This window comes from Calliphora vicina, chromosome 5 (genome assembly GCF_958450345.1).
Source record: "Calliphora vicina chromosome 5, idCalVici1.1, whole genome shotgun sequence".
Taxonomy (NCBI): domain Eukaryota; kingdom Metazoa; phylum Arthropoda; class Insecta; order Diptera; family Calliphoridae; genus Calliphora; species Calliphora vicina.
This window is the reverse complement of record NC_088784.1, coordinates 23,005,652-23,027,684: the sequence shown is the minus strand read 5'-3', so window position 1 is coordinate 23,027,684 and position 22,033 is coordinate 23,005,652. Positions and strand designations below refer to the sequence as shown.

Sequence of the window (22,033 nt, the reverse complement as noted above, 5' to 3'; positions counted from 1 at the left end):
TCGTAACAAAATTTGGTGACATGAATTTTGCATATATAAAACTTATTTGGAGCGAAATTTGTATAGATACATAGATAAATTAAACATTTATGACCAATAAAGTCCAATTTCGAGGGGACATTTGTATGGGGGCTAGGTGAAATAATGGACCGATTTCAGCCAGTTTCAATAGGCTTGGTCCTTGGGCCGAAAAAGTAATATGTACCAAATTTTATCGAAATATCTTCAAAATTGCGACCTGTACTCTGCGCACAAGGTTTACATGGACAGCCAGCCAGCCAGCCAGCCAGCCAGCCAGCCAGCCAGCCAGCCAGCCAGCCAGCCAGCCAGCCGGCCAGCCAGCCAACCAGACGGACGGACGGACGGACGGACGGACGGACATCGTTTAATCGACTCAGAAAGTGATTCTAAGTCGATCGGTATACTTTAAGGTGGGTGTTAGACTAATATTTTTGGGCGTTACAAACATCTGCACAAACGCATAATACCCTCCCCACTATGGTGTTGTGGGTATAAAAATCGACAATTTAAAAAAAAAAAAAAAACGTCAAATTCAGAAAAACATAAATTTCTCCGAATCACAATTTGAATTGCTAAAATGACAAGGAAATCAGGGGCACTCGATTACAAAAAAAACAATAAATGGCTGGCGATCAATGCATTTCATTTACAAAGAAACCTTAATTGCTTAAGTGGCAAATATTAAAATAGCAAAGGTTGCCTGCCAACATTCTATATTTCCTAAAAATCTATTTTTTTTTTTATTAAAATATAAGAATATAGTTATTTAGAATTATGTATATTTTTATATAGATATTTTTTTGTACAACTACCGCCAAATAAATTTGTGGTTATTTTTGTCAGCTTAAATGTATTCATTTGAAGTTTTTGTGGTTTTGCGAGTGTATGAGAACAATGTTACTGACCTTTTTGTTGCCAGACAAAAAGATATTTTGAAAACATTGTTGTTTTCAAATTAAATCTCAATATAAGTACACAGAATACATAAATACAAGACATATTTAGACAGAATGTGAATATATCTAAATGAATAAACAGCCAGCCATTGTTATCTTTTTAACACATGTTCTATTGCAAGGCATCAACATATAAAATGAAATAGAAAAAATCAAAAAAAAACATTGCAATAAGACAATATAACACATCATGAAACTTTGATTTGCGGTTAAAATGATTTTTTTTCTTTTTTACTTTAAATCTGAAAAAAAAAATAGAAAAAGATTTATGGTGTTAAACCAAATATTTGACACTGCCTGGCAGTGGCAGCACCAGCATGAATGAATAAATGACTGAAAGAAGTCTATTTTTTCAGTCAGCCAAGCGAATAAACCAACGAACCAAACACACAGACAGACATACAAACAACCAACTGAGAGTCCAACCACAGGTTGGCAGTTTAAGATCAATTGTTTTATTTTTATTGACCATGAACGGACAGACAGACGGACGGACAGTGAAAACTTTAGTTAGAATACAAATCATGTCTTATAGAATCTTATATTTGTTTGAATACTATTTATCTACAATGTTTTTGTTTTTGTTTTATTTCTACGATACACATCCTATTGACATAGACATTTATACTGGAGTTTAAGACTACAATTGTTTTCTATGGCTTTTTGAAGTTCTTGTACACGAAAGAAATCTTTGACTGTTTGTGTAACAAGTTTCATTTAAATTGTTTTTAACGATTTTTCTTCTTGTTGAGGAGTTTTTTGTTGTGTTACTGCAAACGATTTATGGTTAAACATTTGTCAAGGTGGAAAAACAGTTGGATGCAACAATAAAAAGTTTATGGCAGTATCATTTTTTTTTTTTCATTTTTATTTCTGTTTAAACAAGAATGTTAATGATTTTCAAATGGATTTCATAAGAGCATTTTTGCAGATTGAAGGAATTTTTGGTTCAAGTTTAATAGTTTAAAAGAAAATGTTGAACAAACATTTTTGGAAAAAAAGGAATGTTCCTTCAGCTTCTCTGTAAGCAAGAAAACCGTAATTAATCTTAGGAAATTAGCACTTTTTATTATAAGATTAAGTTTTTTGGTAATATTGGTGTTTTGTGAAAAAAGTACTTTTCTACTACTATTTTAATTTTCCTATTTTTTGCAGAAAATGCTTAAATTAAATGATATTTATAATATTTAAAGTATTTTATGCATTTTTTAAATAAAATTATGAAAAATTCCGAGATTTATAACATTTTAAAAAATTACTATTTTTACTACTTTTCTACTACTATTTTTAAAAAAGTATTTTGTTAACAAAATTATTAATTTTTGTTCTAACTTAAGTTATTAATTAATTTTTTGGTGCAAAACACCATTGTTGACAACATTTCAAAAAAGTACTTTTCTACTACTATTTTAATTTTTCTCTTTTTTGCTGAAAATAATTAAATTATTTGATATTTAAAGTATTTTAAAGATTTTTAAAACAAAATTCTGAAAAATTTCGAGATTTATAACATTTTTAAATACAATATTTTTACTACTTTTCTACTACTATTTTTAAAAAAGTATTTTGTTAACAAAATTATTAATTGTTGGTTCTAAATTAAGTTATTAGTTAATTTTTTGTGCAAAATACCATTGTTGACAACATTTCAAAAAAGTACTTTTCTACTACTATTTTAATTTTTCTCTTTTTTGCAGAAAATATTTAAATTATTCGATATTTAAAGTATTTTATGCATTTTTTAAATATAATTGTGAAAAATTCCGAGATTTATAACATTTTTAAAAGCAAGGATTTTACTACTTTTCTACTACTATTTTTTAAAAAAGAGTTTGTTACCAAAATTATTACTTTTTGTTCTAACATAAGTTAATAGCTAATTTTTTGAGCAAAATACCATTGTTGGCAATAATTAAAAAAAGTACTTTTCTACTACTATTTGAATTTTCCTTTTTTTTTGAAGAAAATAATTAAATTATTTGATATTTAAAGTATTTTAAAGATTTTTAAAACAAAATTCTGAAAAATTCCGAGATTTATAACATTTTTAAAAACAAGGATTTTTACTACTTTTCTACTACTATTTTTAAAAAAGTATTTTGTTAACAATATTATTAATTTTTGTTCTAACATAAGTTAATAGTTAATTTTTTGAGCAAAATACCATTGTTGGCAATAATTCAAAAAAGTACTTTTCTACTACTATTTTAATTTTTCTCCTTTTTGCAGAAAATAATTAAAATAAATGAGAATTCCGAGATTTATACATTTAAAAAAAGTAGTATTTTTTACAACTTTTCTACTACTATTTTGAAAAATGTGTTTTGTTACCAAAATTATTAATTTTATTTCTAAAATAAGTTATTAATTAATTTTTTGCTGCAAAATACCATTGTTTGCAATATTTCAAAAAAGTACTTTTCTACTACTATTTTAATTTTTCTCTTTGTTGCTGAAAATAATTAAATTATTTGATATTTAAAGTATTTTATAGATTTTTAAATCAAAATTCTGAAAAATTCCAAGATTTATAACATTTTTAAAAACAAGGATTTTACTACTTTTCTACTACTATTTTTTAAAAAAGAGTTTGTTACGAAAATTATTACTTTTTGTTCTAACATAAGTTAATAGTTAATTTTTTGAGCAAAATACCATTGTTGGCAATAATTCAAAAAAGTACTTTTCTACTACTATTTTAATTTTTCTCCTTTTTGCAGAAAATAATTAAAATAAATGATATTTTATCCATTTTTTAAAAAATTTTGGGAAAAATTCCGAGATTTATACATTTAAAAAAAGTAGTATTTTTTACAACTTTTCTACTACTATTTTGAAAAATGTGTTTTGTTACCAAAATTATTAATTTTATTTCTAAAATAGGTTATTAGTTAATTTTTTTGAGCAAAATACCATTGTTGGCAATATTTCAAAAAAAGTACTTTTCTACTACTATTTTAATCTATCTCTTTTTGCGGAAAATACTTAAATTAATTGATATCAAAAGTATATTATGTAGTTTTGAAATAAAATTTTGAAAAATTCCAAGATTTATAACATTTTTAAAATTAAGGATTTTTACTACTTTTATACTACTATTTTTAAAAAAGTATTTTGTTAACAAAATTATTAATTTTTATTCTAATTTAAGTTATTAGTTAATTTTTTTGTGTAAAATACCATTGTTGCAATATTTCAAAAAAGTACTTTTCTACTACTATTTTAATTTTCCTTTTTATTTGAAGAAAATAATTAAATTATTCGATATTTAAAGTATTTTATGCATTTTTTAAATATAATTGTGAAAACTTCCGAGATTTATAACATTTTTAAAAGCAAGGATTTTACTACTTTTTTACTACTATTTTTAAAAAAATTTTAGTTACCAAAATTATTACTTTTTGTTCTAACATAAATTAATAGTTAATTTTTTTGTGCAAAATGCTATTGTTGGCAATATTTCAAAAAAGTACTTTTCTACTACTATTTTAATTTTCGTCTTTATTGCAGAAAATACTTAAATTATTCGATATTTAAAGTATTTTATGCATTTTTCAAATAAAATTCTGAAAAATTCCAAGATTTATAACATTTTTAAAAACAATTATTTTTACTACTTTTCTACTACTATTTTTAAAAAAGTGTTTTGTTAACAAAATTATTAATTTTTGTTCTAACATAAGCTATTAGTCAATTTTTTGAGCAAAATACGATTGTTAGCAATAATTCAAACAAGTACTTTTCTACTACTATTTGAATTTTCCTCTTTGTTGCAGAAAATAGTTAAATTAAATGATATTTTATCCATTTTTTAAATAAAATTATGAAAAATTCCGTGATTTATACATTTAAAAAAAGTAGTATTTTTACAACTTTTCTACTACTATTTTTAAAAAAAGTGTTTTATTACCAAAATTATTAATTATATTTCTAAAATAAGTTATAAGTAAGTTTTTTTTGTGTAGAATACCATTGAGACAGCATTTCAAAAAAGTACTTTTCTACTACTATTTTAATTTTTCTCTTTTTGCAGAAAATACTTAAATTATTTGATATTAAAAGTATTTTATATAGTTTTGAAATAAAATTGTGATAAATACAGAGTTTTATACAATAAATTCACGTTTTTGATTTGGCCCTTTTTTCTTAATTTAACAATTTTTGAGAAATTTTGATAAAATCATATTTTTTATTGATATTAAAGATTTTACATTAAAATCTGATTAAAACCGACATAAATTCGAATTCACCATCTACAAAAATTTTAAATCTATACTTTGTGGTTTATGATTATATAATTCCCAGAACCCCAAAAAACTCATTTAAAGTTCATCTAATCATTAATAAAGTTGACCCCAAAATCACTGTTTTATTAAACTTTTTCTTATATAATTAATTTTTCATAGAAATTTGCCTTATTTAAATATTATATTTAACAAAAATCATTTTATTTCGTTTTTAGCTTTAACACAAAGTGTTTTAATTAATAGCTGCTAGCTTTTTTGTTTACAAACTTTTTTAAATCAATAACCCCCAGTAACACGAAGTCTGGTTATGTTTTAACTAATAGTTATACTGACAGTTTTCATACAAAAATAATTTTAACTGACAATATAACTATTAGTTAAGGCATAACCAGACTTCGTGTTAATGGGGGTAAAAGATAAAAAAAATATGAAAATTATCACCTTTCAATACAACACTTGCAAATATATTAATCATTATTATTATTTGTTTGTGTGTTAAAAGGAAGGTGTTCTTGTTCTTTTGAAATCCCAAAGAACTTTATTCAATAATTATCATAATTTTTAGTTCTTTTGTCATGAAAAAGACCATAACCTTTGTGAACGGTTTTTTTACAATTTTCAAAAGATTTTTTTTTATGGTTAAGTTATAATTGTAGCTGGTTTTTTTATAATATTTTATAGTTAAAACGTGTTTTATGCAAATTAGCAAATAATTAAATAGATTTTTTTCCTTTTTCTCTTTTGGTTTTGAAATACAAGTAACTTTTAACAATGGTCACGTGGTCTTTGATTTTGTAAAAGTTTAAAGTTGTATTTTATAGTTTTTTTATTTAAACAAATGTTTAATAAACTGCACCTTTTAATGAGTTAAATTTAATGTTCAGAATTAAGTGAATGAAATTTATAATTAGAAAAACACTATAAATTGAAAATGGGTTTTGAAATTTTCTAGCTATACCCAGGTATCTGGGGTAAATAGATATTCGGTTTAAAAATTGCAATTTTAGTACTTTCTTAAAAAAGTACTTTTCTACTACTATTTCAATTTCCATCTTTTTTGCCAAAAATTATTAAATTAAGTGATTTAAAGTATTTTATAGATTTTTAAAACAAAATTGTGAAAAATTCTGAGATTTACATCATTTTTAAAAAAGTAGTATTTTTATAACTTTTCTACTACTATTTTTAAAAATGTGTTTTGTTACCAAAATTATTAATTTTATTTCTAAAATAAGATGTAAGTTATTTTTTTTGTGCAAAATACCATTGTTGACAACATTTCAAAAAAGTACTTTTCTACTACTATTTGAATTTTCCACTTTTTCTGAAGAAAATAATTAAATTATTTGATATTTAAAGTATTTTATGGATTTTTAAAACAAAATTGTGAAAAATTCTGAGATTTTCTTCTTTTTTAAAAAAGTAGTATTTTTACAATTTTCTACTACTATTTTTAAAAATGTGTTTTGTTACCAAAATTATTAATTTTATCTCTAAATTAAGTTATTAGTTAATTTTTTTAAGCAAAATATCATTGATGACAACATTTCAAAAAAGTACTTTTCTACTACTATTTGAATTTTCCTCTTTTTTGCAGAAAATAATTAAATTGATTGATATTTAAAGTATTTTACGGCTTTTAAAAATAAAATTGTGAAAAATTCCGAAATTTTTAGCATTTTATTAAAAAGTAGTATTTTTATTACTTTTTTACTACTATTTTTATAAAATAATTTTGTTGCTAAAATTATTAATTTTATTTCTAAATTAAGTTATTACTTACTTTTTTGTGCTAAGTACTATTGTTGGCATTATTTCCAAAAAGTACTTTTCTACTACTATTTTAATTTTGCTCTTTTTTCCAGAAAATAATAAAATTATTTGATATTTAAATTATTTTACTGATATTTAAAAATAAAATTGTGAAAAATTCCGAAATTTTTAGCATTTTATTAAAAAGTATTATTTTTATTACATTTCTACTACTATTTTTAAAAAAGAGTTTTGTTGCCAAAATTATAATTATTATTTTTAAACTAATTTATTAGTTAATTTTTTTAAGCAAAATATCATTGATGACAACATTTCATAAAAGTACTTTTCTACTACTTTTTTGCAAAAAATAATTAAATATTTCATATTTAATTATTTTTAAATATGAAATATTTTTAAAACAAAATTGTGAAAAATTCTAAGATTTACATAATTTTTAATAAAGTAGTATTTTTATAACTTTTCTACTACTATTTTTAAAAATGTGTTTTGTTACCAAAATAATTAATTTTATTTCTAAATTAAGTTATAAGTTAATTTTTTTGTGAAAAATTCCATTGTTGGCAACATTTTAAAAAAGTACCTTTCTACTACTATTTTAATTTTCCTCTCTTTTGCGGAAAATACGTAAATCAACTTATATTTTATGTATTCCCTTAACAAAATTGTGAAAAAATCCAAGATTTACAACATTTCTAAAAAGGAGTATTTTTACTACTATTTTTAAAAGATTGTTTTGTTACCAAAATAAGTAATTTTATTTCTAAATTAAGTTATTCCTTAATTTTTTTATGCAAAATACCATTGTTGGCAACATTTCAGAAAAGTAGGTTTCTACTACTATTTTAAGATCACCCAGGCCAGCCAAAAAAAGTGTGAAGAATTGGAGGCATTACTCCATGAACATTATTGTAAAACTCAACAAGAGTTTGCTTAATTATTTGGAACAGAGTATCCCATATTGCAAAATTCACTTATATTGGAAAAAGTTTCTATATAATATATCTGAGAGATACTTTTGTTTCTTAAAATTTCAACAAATTTACACAAAATTTTACATTTAACATAATAAAAGTTTTAAAAACAGGTGCCTTATGCCTCAAATACTCCATGACCTGTTTTGCGAATTAATCAATTTCTTCTGTATAAATTAGAATAACAAATATTAAGAAATCTCTTTAGGGTGATTAATACCATAAAAATAGAAAAAAAAACACAAACGATTTAATGAAAATTAAAACAAATTTAGAAATAGAAAGCGCTACTAATCGAACAAAATTAAAGCTCAATTTATAAACAAGGTTTTACTATGCAGACACGTGCCAGAGAAATGTAAATTAATAAGGTTTTGGATGAAAAGAATTTTGAGTTCGTAGACTGTAAGACGTCTTAAGAACGATAAGTCATGATCAGAAGAGACATAGAAAAGTTCTGACTACAAATAAAAACCGGCTCGTTTGCCAGGTATTAATTATATTGGAATAAATTTAAGATAATAAGCTAAATGATTAAAATATGAATATAAAAAAAGATAATAGTTTGATTATAGTGATTCAGGGGAGTGAAAAAAAATTTTGTTAATTAGAGGCCGAAAAAACAAAAAAATTTTTGTTGAACTTAGATTTAAAGGAGTTAAGATTAGATTTCAAAATCTTAGTCCTTAGATTTGTGTTATTTTGTTTATGCTGGTTTATTTGTTAAAGCTGTGAAACCCGTTCTCCAAAAACCTTGAAAATTTGAACCTTATTTTCACCATGGCCTCGTTTTTAACACCACCACAACCCACTTAAGCGGGTTTTGCCAGTATTATTCTATAGTCTTTGTGTATCAATTGAAAAATTCTTAAAATTATTATAATTATTTGCATTTTTGTTAAACAAAACAAAACAGAACCAAACCAAACCAAACTTGTTGTGTAAACCGAAAAATAATAAAAATAAATTCCAACTGCACTTGTTCTAAACTGTGGTTTAAAACAAATTCAAGGTTAAAAAATAAAAAAAACAAAAACAAAATACACTGATCTAATAGCTACAATATACAAATACTTAACACCAGCGAGAAAACATAAAACGTTCTTAAAACCAAAACAGCAGCTCTAAAAACCAACAAAACCGCACAACATGTCAACACATTTTGGCGGTCAAGCAACAAACTTTATATTGAACTCTAAATTAAATTATGTATTTCATAGAAAACAATACAATACTCCAGTTTTTTCTTTTAACAACTTTATAAAGATTTTTCAATCTTTTTTTTTTTTTTTGGTTCACTTCAAATACAAATTTTGATTTATGATTTCTATTTTAAAATGCGTATGAGCAACATGATTTTTCTTTCCCAGGCAATACAAAAAAAATAATGATTTGAAATTCTATCATAAATTGTCTATAAAATAATTCAAAGTTTGTTGAGTGATTAGTAATCATAAATTAGAATTCTCGGCTTTAGATAGCAATTTTCCACTGGTTATAGCAATCGTGACAAATATATACAAAGCTCAATAATTTAATGATTTTGTTAGATTGTGGTTAATGGTTATAATGAAATAATTAATTAGTTTGCAATTAAAATACATTTAATATGCTACATATAGTTTGTAAATGAAATAGTTGGTTAATTGTTGAAAGTGAAAATAATCTATGACTGAATCACTTTAAACTCAGATTGAGGTAATTATTTCAAAATAACAGTACTAAAAATGCGTTATTTTAAAATAGAAAAAAGTAATTTAATAAAATTAAACTTAAAAAAACGATTTTTTTAAATAGTAGTAAAATACTACTTTTTTAAAAATGAAGTAAATTTTAGAATTATTCACAATTTTGTTTAAAAAATGCATAAAATACTTTAAATATCACTTAATTTGAGAATTTTCTGCAAAAAAATTGGAAAATTAAAATAGTAGTAGAAAAGTACTTTTTTGGAATATTGCCAGCAATGGTATTTTGCTCAAAAAAATTAATTAATAACTTAATTTAGAAATAAAATTAATGATTTTGGTAACAAAACAGTTTTTTAAAAATAGTAGTAGAAAAGTTGTAAAATACTACTTTTTTAAAAATTAAGTAAATCTCAGAATTATTCACAATATTGTTTTAAAAATGCATAAAATACTTTAAATATCACTTAATTTGAGAATTTTCTGCAAAAAATTGCAAAATTAAAATAGTAGCAGAAAAGTACTTTTTTGAAATATTGCCAACAATGGTATTTTGCACCAAAAAATTAATGAATAACTTAATTTAGAAATAAAATTAATGATTTTGGTAATAAAACTCTTTTTTTAAAATAGTAGTAGAAAAGTTGTAAAATACTACTTTTTTAAAAATTAAGTAAATCTCAGAATTATTTACAATTTTGTTTTAAAAATCCTTAAAATACTTTAAATATCACTAAATTTACTTATTTTCTGCAAAAAAAAAATGCAAAATTAAAATAGTAGCAGAAAAGTACTTTTTTGAAATGTTGTCGACAATGTTTTCTTGCTCAAAAAAATTAATTAATAACTTAATTTAGAAATAAAGTTAATGATTTTGGTAACAAAATACTTTTCTAAAAATAGTAGTAGAAAAATTTAAAAATACTACTTTTTTAAAAATGAAGTAAATCTCAGAATTTCTTACAATTTTGTTTTAAAATTCCTTAAAATACTTTAAATATCACTAAATATACTTATTTTCTGCAAAAAAATTGGAAAATTAAAATAGTAGCAGAAAAGTACTGTTTTGCAATATTGTTAACAATGATAATTTCCACCAAAAAATTAATTAATAACTTAATTTAGAAATAAAATTAATGATTTTGGTAACAAAACACTTTTTTAAAAATAGTAGTAGAAATGTTGTAGAAATACTACTTTTTTAAAAATGAAGTAAATCTCAGAATTATTCGCAATTTTGTTTTAAAAATGCATAAAATACTTTAAATATCACTTAATTTAAGTATTTTCTGCAAAAAAAAGAGAAAAATTAAAATAGTAGTAGAAAAGTACTTTTTGGAATATTGCCTACAATGGTATTTTGCTCAAAAAAATTAATTAATAACTTAATTTAGAAATAAAATTAATGATTTTGGTAACAAAACACTTTTTTAAAAATAGTAGTAGAAAAGTTGTAAAATACTACTTTTTGAAAATGAAGTAAATCTCGGAAATTTTCACTTTGTTTTAAAAATCCTTAAAATAACTTTAATATCACTTAATTTGAGAATTTTCTGCAAAAATTGCAAAATTAAAATAGTAGCAGAAAAGTACTTTTTTGAAATATTGTTAATAATGGTATTTTGCACCAAAAAATTAATTAATAACTTAATTTAGAAATAAAATTAATGATTTTGGTAACAAAACAGTTTTTTAAAAATAGTAGTAGAAAAGTTGTAAAATACTACTTTTTTCAAAAGTGAAGTAAATCTTGGAAATATTCACAATTTTGTTTTAAATATCCTTAAAATAATTTAAATATCTAATAATGTAATAATTTTATGCCAAAAAGAGGAAAATTATAATAGTAGCAGAAAAGTACTTTTTTGAAATGTTGTCGACAATGTTTTTTTGCACACAAAAATTAATTAATAACTTAATTTAGAAATAAAATTAATAATTTTGGTAACAAAACACTTTTTTAAAAATAGTAGTAGAAAAGTTGTAAAAAATACTACTTTTTTAAAAATGAAGTAAATCTCAGAATTTCTTACAATTTTGTTTTAAAAATCCTTAAAATACTTTAAATATCACTTAATTTAAGTAATTTCTGCAAAAAAATAGAAAATTAAAATAGTAGCAGAAAACTACTTTTTTAGAATATTGAAAACAATGGTATTTTGCTCAAAAAATTAATTAATAACTTAATTTAGAAATAAAATTAATGATTTTGGTAACAAAACACTTTTTTAAAAATAGTAGTAGAAATGTTGTAGAAATACTACTTTTTTAAAAATGAAGTAAATCTCAGAATTATTCGCAATTTTGTTTTAAAAATGCATAAAATACTTTAAATATCACTTAATTTAAGTATTTTCTGCAAAAAAAAGAGAAAAATTAAAATAGTAGTAGAAAAGTACTTTTTGGAATATTGCCAACAATGGTATTTTGCACCAAAAAATTAATTAATAACTTAATTTAGAAATAAAATTAATTATTTTGGTAATAAAACTCTTTTTTAAAAATAGTAGTAGATAAGTTGTAAAATACTACTTTTTTAAAAATTAAGTAAATTTCAGAATTATTCAAAATTTTGTTTTAAAAATCCTTAAAATACTTTAAATATCACTTAATTTAAGTATTTTCTGCAAAAAATTGGAAAATTAAAATAGTAGTAGAAAAGTACTTTTTTGAAATATTCCCAACAATGGTAATTTGCACAAACAAATTAAGTAATAATTTAATTTAGAAATAAAATTAATAAAATAAATGTTTAAAGTGACTACACTCTAGATTACTTAGTGACAATTAGGTGACAATTGACTTCACGCTAGATTACCTGGGATGTATAAAGTAGCGAAACATGTCAAATGATTACTGTGACAATTACTGTCTATAAGGAATACATTGACTACTTGCTTAACTGCTGGCTAGTGCTAACTTGAGCTTATATTTTTATTACTAATTGAGGTTAGGCCTGTTTTTGTATTCAAATACTTCATTGCCTTTCTTTAATAGTATTTTTAAGATCTTAAACTTTGAGTTTTCTTTAACCTGGTCATTTAAACTTTTGCTAGTTGTTTTCTTTTTGAAATTAACTCTTTTTATTTCTTGTCTTTTTTAATTATTTAATTAATAAATTTTCTTTTTTTTATTACAGCTTAATCATACCAGTGATACTGTTGGTCAAGTCTTTCAAGATGAAGAAAATATGGCAGCAATTTTAATGAGACGTCATGAAGTAACCGGCGATTTAGTAATGGTAAGTTGAAATTTGTTTAAAGTAAAAGGTGGTTTAACTTATGAACAACTAAAGTAAACTACAAAATAACAACAGTGACCTTGAAAGACCGGCCACAATTACAAACAAAAAATTAAAACATATTTTATTTAACAAAGGCAAGATTAAAACAAAACTAAGTACTTTTATATGGCCCCAACTAAATAGATGATGTCAAAACATTAATAAATTTTAAAACAATAAACTTCTAGAGAGCTGGACTTTATAAAAGATCTCGATCTTAAACTTACAAGTTTTTGTTTAATTCTAAATTAAAAAGCAGCTCATTAAGCCATTGTTTCTTAAAGTATTATCTCAATATTATTATTAGTTTTTTAAAAATTTTACTGTTTTTGTTTTGAATTCTTTTGAACACATGTTTGTGTTGAACAATTTGTTTTTTTTAAACAATTGCTGTGTTATTTGTGAATTGTTTTAAATTTTATAGAACGTTTTTTTTTTTCTATCGTTATATAATTATAACGTTTTTGTGTGCAATTTTATTGAGTGGGAAGTTATTAACTAAAACTCACCTTAAAGACATAATTGTTATTTGCATTTGGTTTATAGGTTTCTTAAATTGTTCTATTCTTTGTAGAACAAAAAGTAGTAATCACGTTTTAGAAAAGCCACTAGCGTTACAAACTGCTACTTGAAAAGGAGCTGGAAATAGAGATAAATATGATAAATACAATAAATACAAAGAACTACAAAATAATTTAAAGACTCAGGCTTAAATTAAAAGAGGACTGGACAAATTTAAACTTAAATTTAGGTTAACCCCGGTATTTGAAACTTAGGATAGTTAAAAAAATTAAAAAAGAGCAAGAGAGCTATATTCGGCTGTACCGAATCTTTGATACCCTTCACCAAATTATACTTTAAAATACTTTTTTTTAAATATTTTTAGGTAAACAAAATTTAAAAAGTTTTTGTAATTTTTTTTTTAAATTTTTTCTTTTCGAAATTGTTTTTCAAAAAAAATTTTTCCAATTTTTTTTTAATTTTAAAAAAAAAATTTTTTTGGAAAAAGAATTTATGGCAAAAAAAATTTTTATGAAAAAAAAAATTCGGTTTAAAAAGTTTTTTCCAAATTTTTTTTTAATTTTTAAAAAAAAATTTTTGGAAAAAGAATTTATGACAAAAAAAATTTTTGATGAAAAAAAAATTCGGTTTAAAAAATATTTTTCCTGATTTTGACCCATTGTAGGTCCAACTTTCTATAGCTTTATATACATTGTTGTAATGGACTTTAAAATATCTATTATTAGATATCCATATTGTCTTTATGGACTTAGTAATCCAGATATAGATAAAAAATAGGCCAAAAATCGAGGTTTTCCCGGTTTTTTCCTTATACATATCTCAGCCATTTGTGGGCCGATTTTGTCGATTTTAAATAGCAACCGAGTCGGAATAATTCCCGACATAAAGGAGTCAATATAGCCATGTCCGTCCCTCCGTCCGTCTGTATGTTGAAATCCACTTTCCGTAGCCCCCAAATAACTTACATACATCAATATATCTGCTATATACCCGGTTTGGTTGGTATTTAAAATCGAGAAAATCGGCCCATAAAAGGCTGAGATTTTTGTTATCTATTTAAAAATTCTAGATTTTTTTTAGAATTTTTAGCTTTTATTTTGAAACATTTGTACTACATATGTAAATTTATTCAATATATTGGCCATTGTTACCTATGATCTGTTCCAATCTTTCTTGCAATATATGGATTCCGAGCCAAAAGAACAGCTCATCTTTTGAGGCCAAAGTGAAGCAAATCTCAGAGAGAGAGAGAGCGTTCTGCATCGATCGAAACAAATAGTTGCCGGATGGATCAGGGTCTAAGCTATAAAGCGGGTGAGGCAAAACTTCCCAACCACTTCCTTCTAAATGCTATTTAACAGGTATTGCAATATGTGTACGAGCGATGTCTTGATGGAATATTACAGTTTCATGTCAGGCTGCATATTCTGGTAATTTTTCGCCAAATGCTCGCTTCAAACGAATCAGTTGCGTTCGGTACAGGATGGTTTGGTCAGATTTCAGCAGCTCATAATAAATAGGACCATTTTGGCTTCAGTTACGATCTCTTTCGATTCGGGTTACGGATCTATTTATAATCGCAAGTTATGATTCGGTGCGTAAATGATTTTCTATTACAGCATTCAAGCATCATTTCGGACATGCAAAATCGTCTTTCAAGGTCTCGTAGTTCAATTCGTATGGTACCCAATTTCCCTGCTTTAGGATGATTCCTGCTGGTCACAAACGTTTTGAAATTGTTGCTTGAGTAGCTCCCAATGTTTTTGCAAGCTCTCGTTGAGTTTGACAACAATCTTCATGGCATATTGTTTCCAATTCTTGATCTTCAAACTTTTTTGGCTGACCTGGTTGATCTTCCTTGTCAAAATCACCACTTCTGAACCGAACAAACCATCTCTCCCACATTGAAACCGATGGAACACATTCACCATAAGCTTCGTAGAGCAATCGGTGTGCTTTTTTTTTCAAATTAAAGAAGTAAAGCTTGTCTGCAGATACACCCAGAGTCTCTGGCGGTAATCGAACTCGCAAACCTCAGATTGGTTTTTGGGGCACTGAGATACAAATAGCCCACCAATTAAACGTTTGAAATATGTTGTAATTTTAAAATTATTCAAAGCTATCAAAACACTCTCAAACATTTACATTTGAGAAAGTCTTTGACTTCAAATCATTCTCAATGCGAGTTCAAATCGCCGTGTTTTCTGGCCTAGTAACGTACAGTGAGACAGGTGAATCGTAAACTGCTCCCTCGTGATTGACGTAAACATGAAATGTAATTTTAAAACTCCCATCAAATCTTTAAGAAAGCTCTACTAAATGTTGAGAAATCCATTATTTTCAAAGGCTATCAAAGCATTCTCAAACATTTACATTTGAGAAAGTCTTTGATTTCAAAGCATTCTGAATAAGAGCTCAAATTTCCGTGTTTTCTGGCCTAGTGACGTGCAGTGAGACAGGCAAATCATAAACAGCTCCCTCGTGCTTGACGAAAACATAATTATCTAAAGAGTGTTCCGAAAATTCAGCATGATTTGTAGAATATTTCAAAAATAATGAAAGTCTGGCGGCAAATTGTTGATTTTTTGAGCATGCAAAGCCACGAAGAACATGTTTACCATAATGTTATTGTTAATTGTTGAAATTGCCATATTTAGGGTTTAGAGAACCCACATGAGATTGTTGAAAAACAAATGCCTCCATAATCCGTTATTGTTTGGAGTGAATTTCTGGAGTCATAATTGCACCATACTACTTCAAAAATGTGGCTGGTTCTTCAGTGACAGTTACTGATACAACAGAGTTATTTTTGCATAAATTGGATGATATTGATGTGGTTTCAACAAGATGGTTCCACATTCCAAACAATTCCATTGCTACATAAGATATTTCCTTGTCGAAAACTCTCTATCTCCTTTCTTTGATCAGAATTGTCGCCTTAGATCGTGTTTAACACCATTCAATTTCTTTTTCGATCAGGAAATGTGTAATGTTGGCATTGAATGTGGCACCGTATTGACGTCCTTCAATTCCATCCAATTAAGGCAAAGAAAATCAATTATTATGTCACAATATCAAGGACCAGTAACAGCCATGCTTGGCAAGCCTCATTTTTTATTAAGGTCCAATAATGCCTTCAGCTTAACACCCACAGGAAACAGTGGGTTCTCTAATTCCATTTTATAAAATGACTAGTTGACCCGGCCGGCTTCGCCCGGAAGCATTTACTAATATTAGTTCTTCAAGTTTCTCCAACCCACATATACCTGCCTGTTCTTATTTATTTGCAAATAAAATATCTAAATTTGTACTGCATACTTTAAGGAGCTTTTTTATTACAGTTGACTGGACTCAACAAAAATTTCCGAGTTTTATCCGGAATAAAAAAAAAATCAGCCAAATCGCTCCAGCCGTTCTCACGTGATGGCATTACATACATGTACCATTTCATTTTTAAATATATAGATGAAACCGAGTCAAATCAGTGCACATTCGAATGGGTTTCACTTTGACATCCTGTAGCTCACCATGTATTCAAACAGGGTTGCTACAATTTCAAATTAAATCGCTCTACTCTCGTGGAATTTCACTTTGACACCCTGTAGCTTACTATGTATTCAAACAGGGTGTTTATAATTTTAATTTAGCCAAAATCTAGGTCCTTAATTTCAATACAAACACAAGCTTCAAACTGTAGATTTCGAAGATTCCTATTAGTTTGCCCTTCTCGCAAATGTATTCAGGTTGCTGTTGAAACCATTAACTTTGACATGTTTTACTTTGCCTTCAAAAACATTGAATTTATTACATCTAACGAATGAATAATTTGAAAAAAAAAAACAATAGACTTAATAATAAATTAACCAATTCTGACATGTTTTCTTTTGAAACGTCATGTTTTTGTAATAAAAAGCGTTATAAAACATGTAAAACGGCCTAATTTAAAAGAATAATTTATATTCTAATGCGTGGTCCAGAAATTTGTTAATAATTTATTTAAGAACAAAAGAATCATAGATGTTTCCAGACGTCATGGAAATTAATTGAAAAGAATATTTTGTATTCTGATGCGTAACCAATAAATTTTGTTCAGACGTCATTGTAACGAGCTTACATAAATGTCAGTTTTTAATATAAAAATAAAATTGAATTTAAGAATTTTGATGAAACACTTGACGTATTTTACATAAATTTTACAAAAGTTCTGAAATGAAATAAATTAAAAACATGAAATAAATTAAAAACAAAAAAAGTTTGCTTAATTTCTGCACTCAATAAAACTAAAAATTGTAGTAAGCGCGATCATAGAAGCTGTTATTGATCATCTCCTGCATATATTAGTTCTTGTTAGATCTTATTTTTAGCGTCAGTTTGGGGTTTTATAAAACAACCCACCCAACCCTTCTTTATTCCACAACTAAAACACGATGATAAAGAAGCTGTCATTGATCCTCTCCCGCTTATATAAGATCTTGTTAGATCTTTTGTTTAATGTAAGTCATGCAACACCCACCCACCCCTTCCTTATTCCAGAAATTAAACATTTTAATAAGTGCGATCATGGAAGCTGTTATTGATCATCTCCCGCATATATGTATAAGATCCAGTCAGATATTTTGTTTAGTGAAAGTCATCCCTTCTTTATTACAAAACTAGAACGCGATCATAGCAACTATTATCGATCATATTTCGCTTATATAAGCGCGATCGTAGAAGCTGTTATCGATCATCTTGCGCTTATATTAGATCTTTTGTTTAGTGTCAGTCAGTGGTTTATAAAACAACCCACCCAACTCTTCTTTATTCCAGAACTAAAACACGATGATAAAGAAGCTGTCATTGATCCTCTCCCGCTTATATAAGATCTTTTGTTCACCCACCCCTTCCTTATTCCAGAAATTACAAATTTTAATAAGCGCGATCATAGAAGCTGTTATTGACCATCTCCGGCAAATATTCATTAGATCCTGTCAGATCTTTAGTTTAGTGAAAGTCTCCCCTTCTTTATTACAAAACTAGATCGCGATCATAGAAGCTGTTATCGATCATATTCCACTTATATTAGATCTTGTCGGATCTTTTGTTTAGTTTCAGTCAGGGCTACATACACCCAACCCTTCTTTATTTCGGAACTAAAGAAAGCTTTAAAAATTTTAATAAGCACGATCATATAAACTGTTATTGATCATCTAACGCACCTAGAACTTTGAACAATGAACTTTGCTTAAGCTTATGATCTCCCTTCTGGATATTATCACAACTTTACTTTAGTGCCAGCTGCTGGAATTATAAAAATTCATCTTTTTTCCCCTAAATATCTTTAAAAACGCCTCTGTTTTTTTCTTTGAAAAACATTTTGACTTTAAGTAGTTCATTAATTTACGTTAAACAGTATTTATGAGCCAACCACAAAGAACATTATGCTTTTTAACAAATGTATTAAAATAGCCTTGAAAATAAATATGTGTCCACCAAAAAAAGAATAAAACAAAAAAAAAATTCATTAAACTAGAATTATTTAATTCTAACGTTTAAAGTCTTTCACAAAAAAAAACAAAAATAGTAATTTGATAATTATGTGGTCGGTCGTCTAATACTGGTACATTTAATCAAGTGGCTGTAATTAGTGCCTTGACCAATTTAGTTTGATTTTTTTCTTTTCTATGATTAATTCTAATAAACTGCTAAATTATGATTTTAAATACAAAACATTTACTATGAAATGAATTAATACAACTTAGATATAAACCTCTTAAATATATCAAAATTTTGTTATAATTCTTATTGATCCTAGCAAAGGTTAAAAGGTATTAAAGGGTTAATTTTAAATTTATATTTAAAAATCACCTGCTTATGAAAAATGTTTGTGAAGTTTCATAAAAATCTGTTAAGCAATGCATAATAATTTGTTACATTTTTATGAAAAAATCAAAAATATTCAATTTTTTTTTATCCCCGGTGTTGAAAGGGTTAACGTTATACGATTTCAGTAAAATCTTCAAGACAGACATATTTTCTATGGTTCTTTCTTTTATTCATCCATCGTCGACATGATTAATTCAACACCATTGTCGCCAATGATTGTGTGGGCGACAGGATAACATGTTCCCAATGTCATGTTTATTAATAGAAAAATCGAAAATTTCCATTAGATTCCAATTAATTTCAGCTTATGTGTGTCTAATTTCATGATTCTAAGTTCATTTATTATAAAATATTAAGAAAGTACCATTCGAATAATGAAAAAGTACTAATAATCACCCCCTTTGGATTATTATTCACTCAGAACCACATACACTTAATTGCATCTTGCTGTTTGAGTGTAAAATACTCAAAAGGTACTTTTATTAGGAAAAAAAAGTACCTATAAGTTCCATCTAACATTTAGGATCATGTTTCGTTATTCTGGTTTCATTATTATAAATTATTCAAAAAGTACCTTTAGAATAAAGAAAAAGTACCAGAATCTCCCTTGAATTCTAACTTATTCAGTACCATATGTGTGCTTAATTTCATGTTTCTAGGTCAATTATTATTGAAAATTCAAAAAGTACCATTAGAGGAACGAAAAAGTACTATTCGTTCTCACTTTATGGTACCTTAATACCATTAAACAGTATATGCTTAATTCTTGCTACACTCAGAAGCATATCAGCTAACTTGTATGCCGATATTTTAAATAATTTAAATTATTAAAAAAGTACCATTAAGAGGAAAAGTACCCACATCTCCTCTTGAACACCCGTCAAATTTTTACATATTCGATTTTCCAAATTCATATTTGTGATTTTTGAATATGTTTTCAAATATATTTCTATGTTTAGGTTCCAAAAAAGTACCAAAATATAGTTTTTACCCGTTTTCTCCCCCAAAATGTTCGAATTTCAAAAAAGTACCAAACATCTGTCCACTTTGTTTTGTGTTGATGAAGATGCATTTTAAGAAGAACCATTAAATTTCCAAAAATTCCTTCGTAGTAAATCAATAAGTCCTCGACTTTTAGAATTTCCCGCCTCTTAACTGAAAGGGAAACACTGCTCCTGTCAACAGACATCTATCACATGACTCCTGTAAACATTTGAACAAGCTGACAAATTTATTTTGTGTTTGACAGCCATTGTTAGCAGACTACCTCGTGAATTGTGAAGAAAGTGAATTTCTTCTGCTCATTGAGCAGAAAAACCATCACTCAAATAAAGGCTAAGCTTGATAAATACTATGTGAACTCTGCACCATCAATTTCAATGGTAAAAAAAATGGTTTACTGAATTTCGTTGTGGCCGTACAAACACGGAATATGAAGAACGTACTGGAGGCCCAGTTGAGGTCTCTACGCCCGAAACTATTGAAAAATATGGTGTTGGCCGACCAGAGATTGAATGAGGGGGAGATTAGCCATTGGCATATGACATGGCTCAATGGTTTCAATATTGAATGAGTATGCTTTCCACTCGCTCACAATCGGGTGCAAACATGTGCAGTTTCCATGGCAAAAAATCCATGAATTAGTCTACGAAATGCTCCCTCTTCCGCCCTATTTTCAGGATTTAGACCCAAGTGACTACTTCTTGTTTTCAAACTAGAAGAAATATCTCTCTTGAAAGGGATAAAAGCATAGAGCTGAAAAAATATTTCGAAATATTTTTTTTACATAAATCTAACGAAAACTTAATCAAAGAAATATTTAATCGAATAATTACTTTAGTAATTTAGCGAATAATTGACCGAATAAAAATCTGTAAATTTGAGGTAATGATTTAGAAATATTTTATTTAACTTCAATTTACTAAAATAATAATACAATATTTTAACCGATTAAATATTCGAATAATTAACCGAATAAAAATGTTCAATATTTATAATGATTTATCAATATTTAATTTAACATACATTTAACGAAAACTTAATTTTAACAAATTTAATCGAATAATCATTCGATTAATTTTGCGAATAATTAATCGAATAAATATCTGTAAATTTGTGGTAATGATTTAGAAATATGTTATTTAACTTCAATTTGCTAAAATAATAATACAAAATTTTAATCGATTAAATTATTCGAATAATTAACCGAATAGAAATTTCCAATATTTATAATGATTTATCAATATTTAATTTGACATAAATTGAACGAAAACTTAATTTTAACAAATTTAATCGAATAATCATTCGATTAATTTTGCGAATAATTAAACGAATAAAAATCTGTAAATTTGAGGTAATGATTTAGAAATATTTTATTTAACTTGAATTTATTAAAATTATAATAAACAATTTTAATCGATTAAATTATTCGAATAATTAACCGAATAAAAATTTTCAATATTTATAATGATTTATCAATATTTAATTTAACATAAATTTAACGAAAACTTAATTTTAACAAATTTAATCGAATGATTATTCGATTAATTTTTCGAATAATTAACCGAATAAAAATCTGTAAATTTGAGGTAATGATTTACAAATCTTTTATTTAACTTCAATTTACTAAAATAATAATACAAAATTTTAATCGATTAAATTAACAAATTTATTCGAATAATTATTCGATTAATTTTACGAATAA

At 25.7% G+C, this 22,033-nt stretch overlaps 1 protein-coding gene across 2 annotated transcripts in view; it reads left to right on the top strand.

Annotated features, from left to right (window-relative positions):
• sona (sol narae) overlaps nucleotides 1-22,033 on the top strand; it is a 157,763-nt gene that overhangs the window by 53,372 nt on the left and 82,358 nt on the right. For both annotated transcript variants that reach the window (XM_065513546.1, XM_065513545.1), the window contains exon 3: nucleotides 12,799-12,900. In XM_065513546.1, coding sequence (XP_065369618.1) covers nucleotides 12,799-12,900 — 102 coding nt within the window. The remainder of the gene's footprint in view (nucleotides 1-12,798; nucleotides 12,901-22,033) is intronic.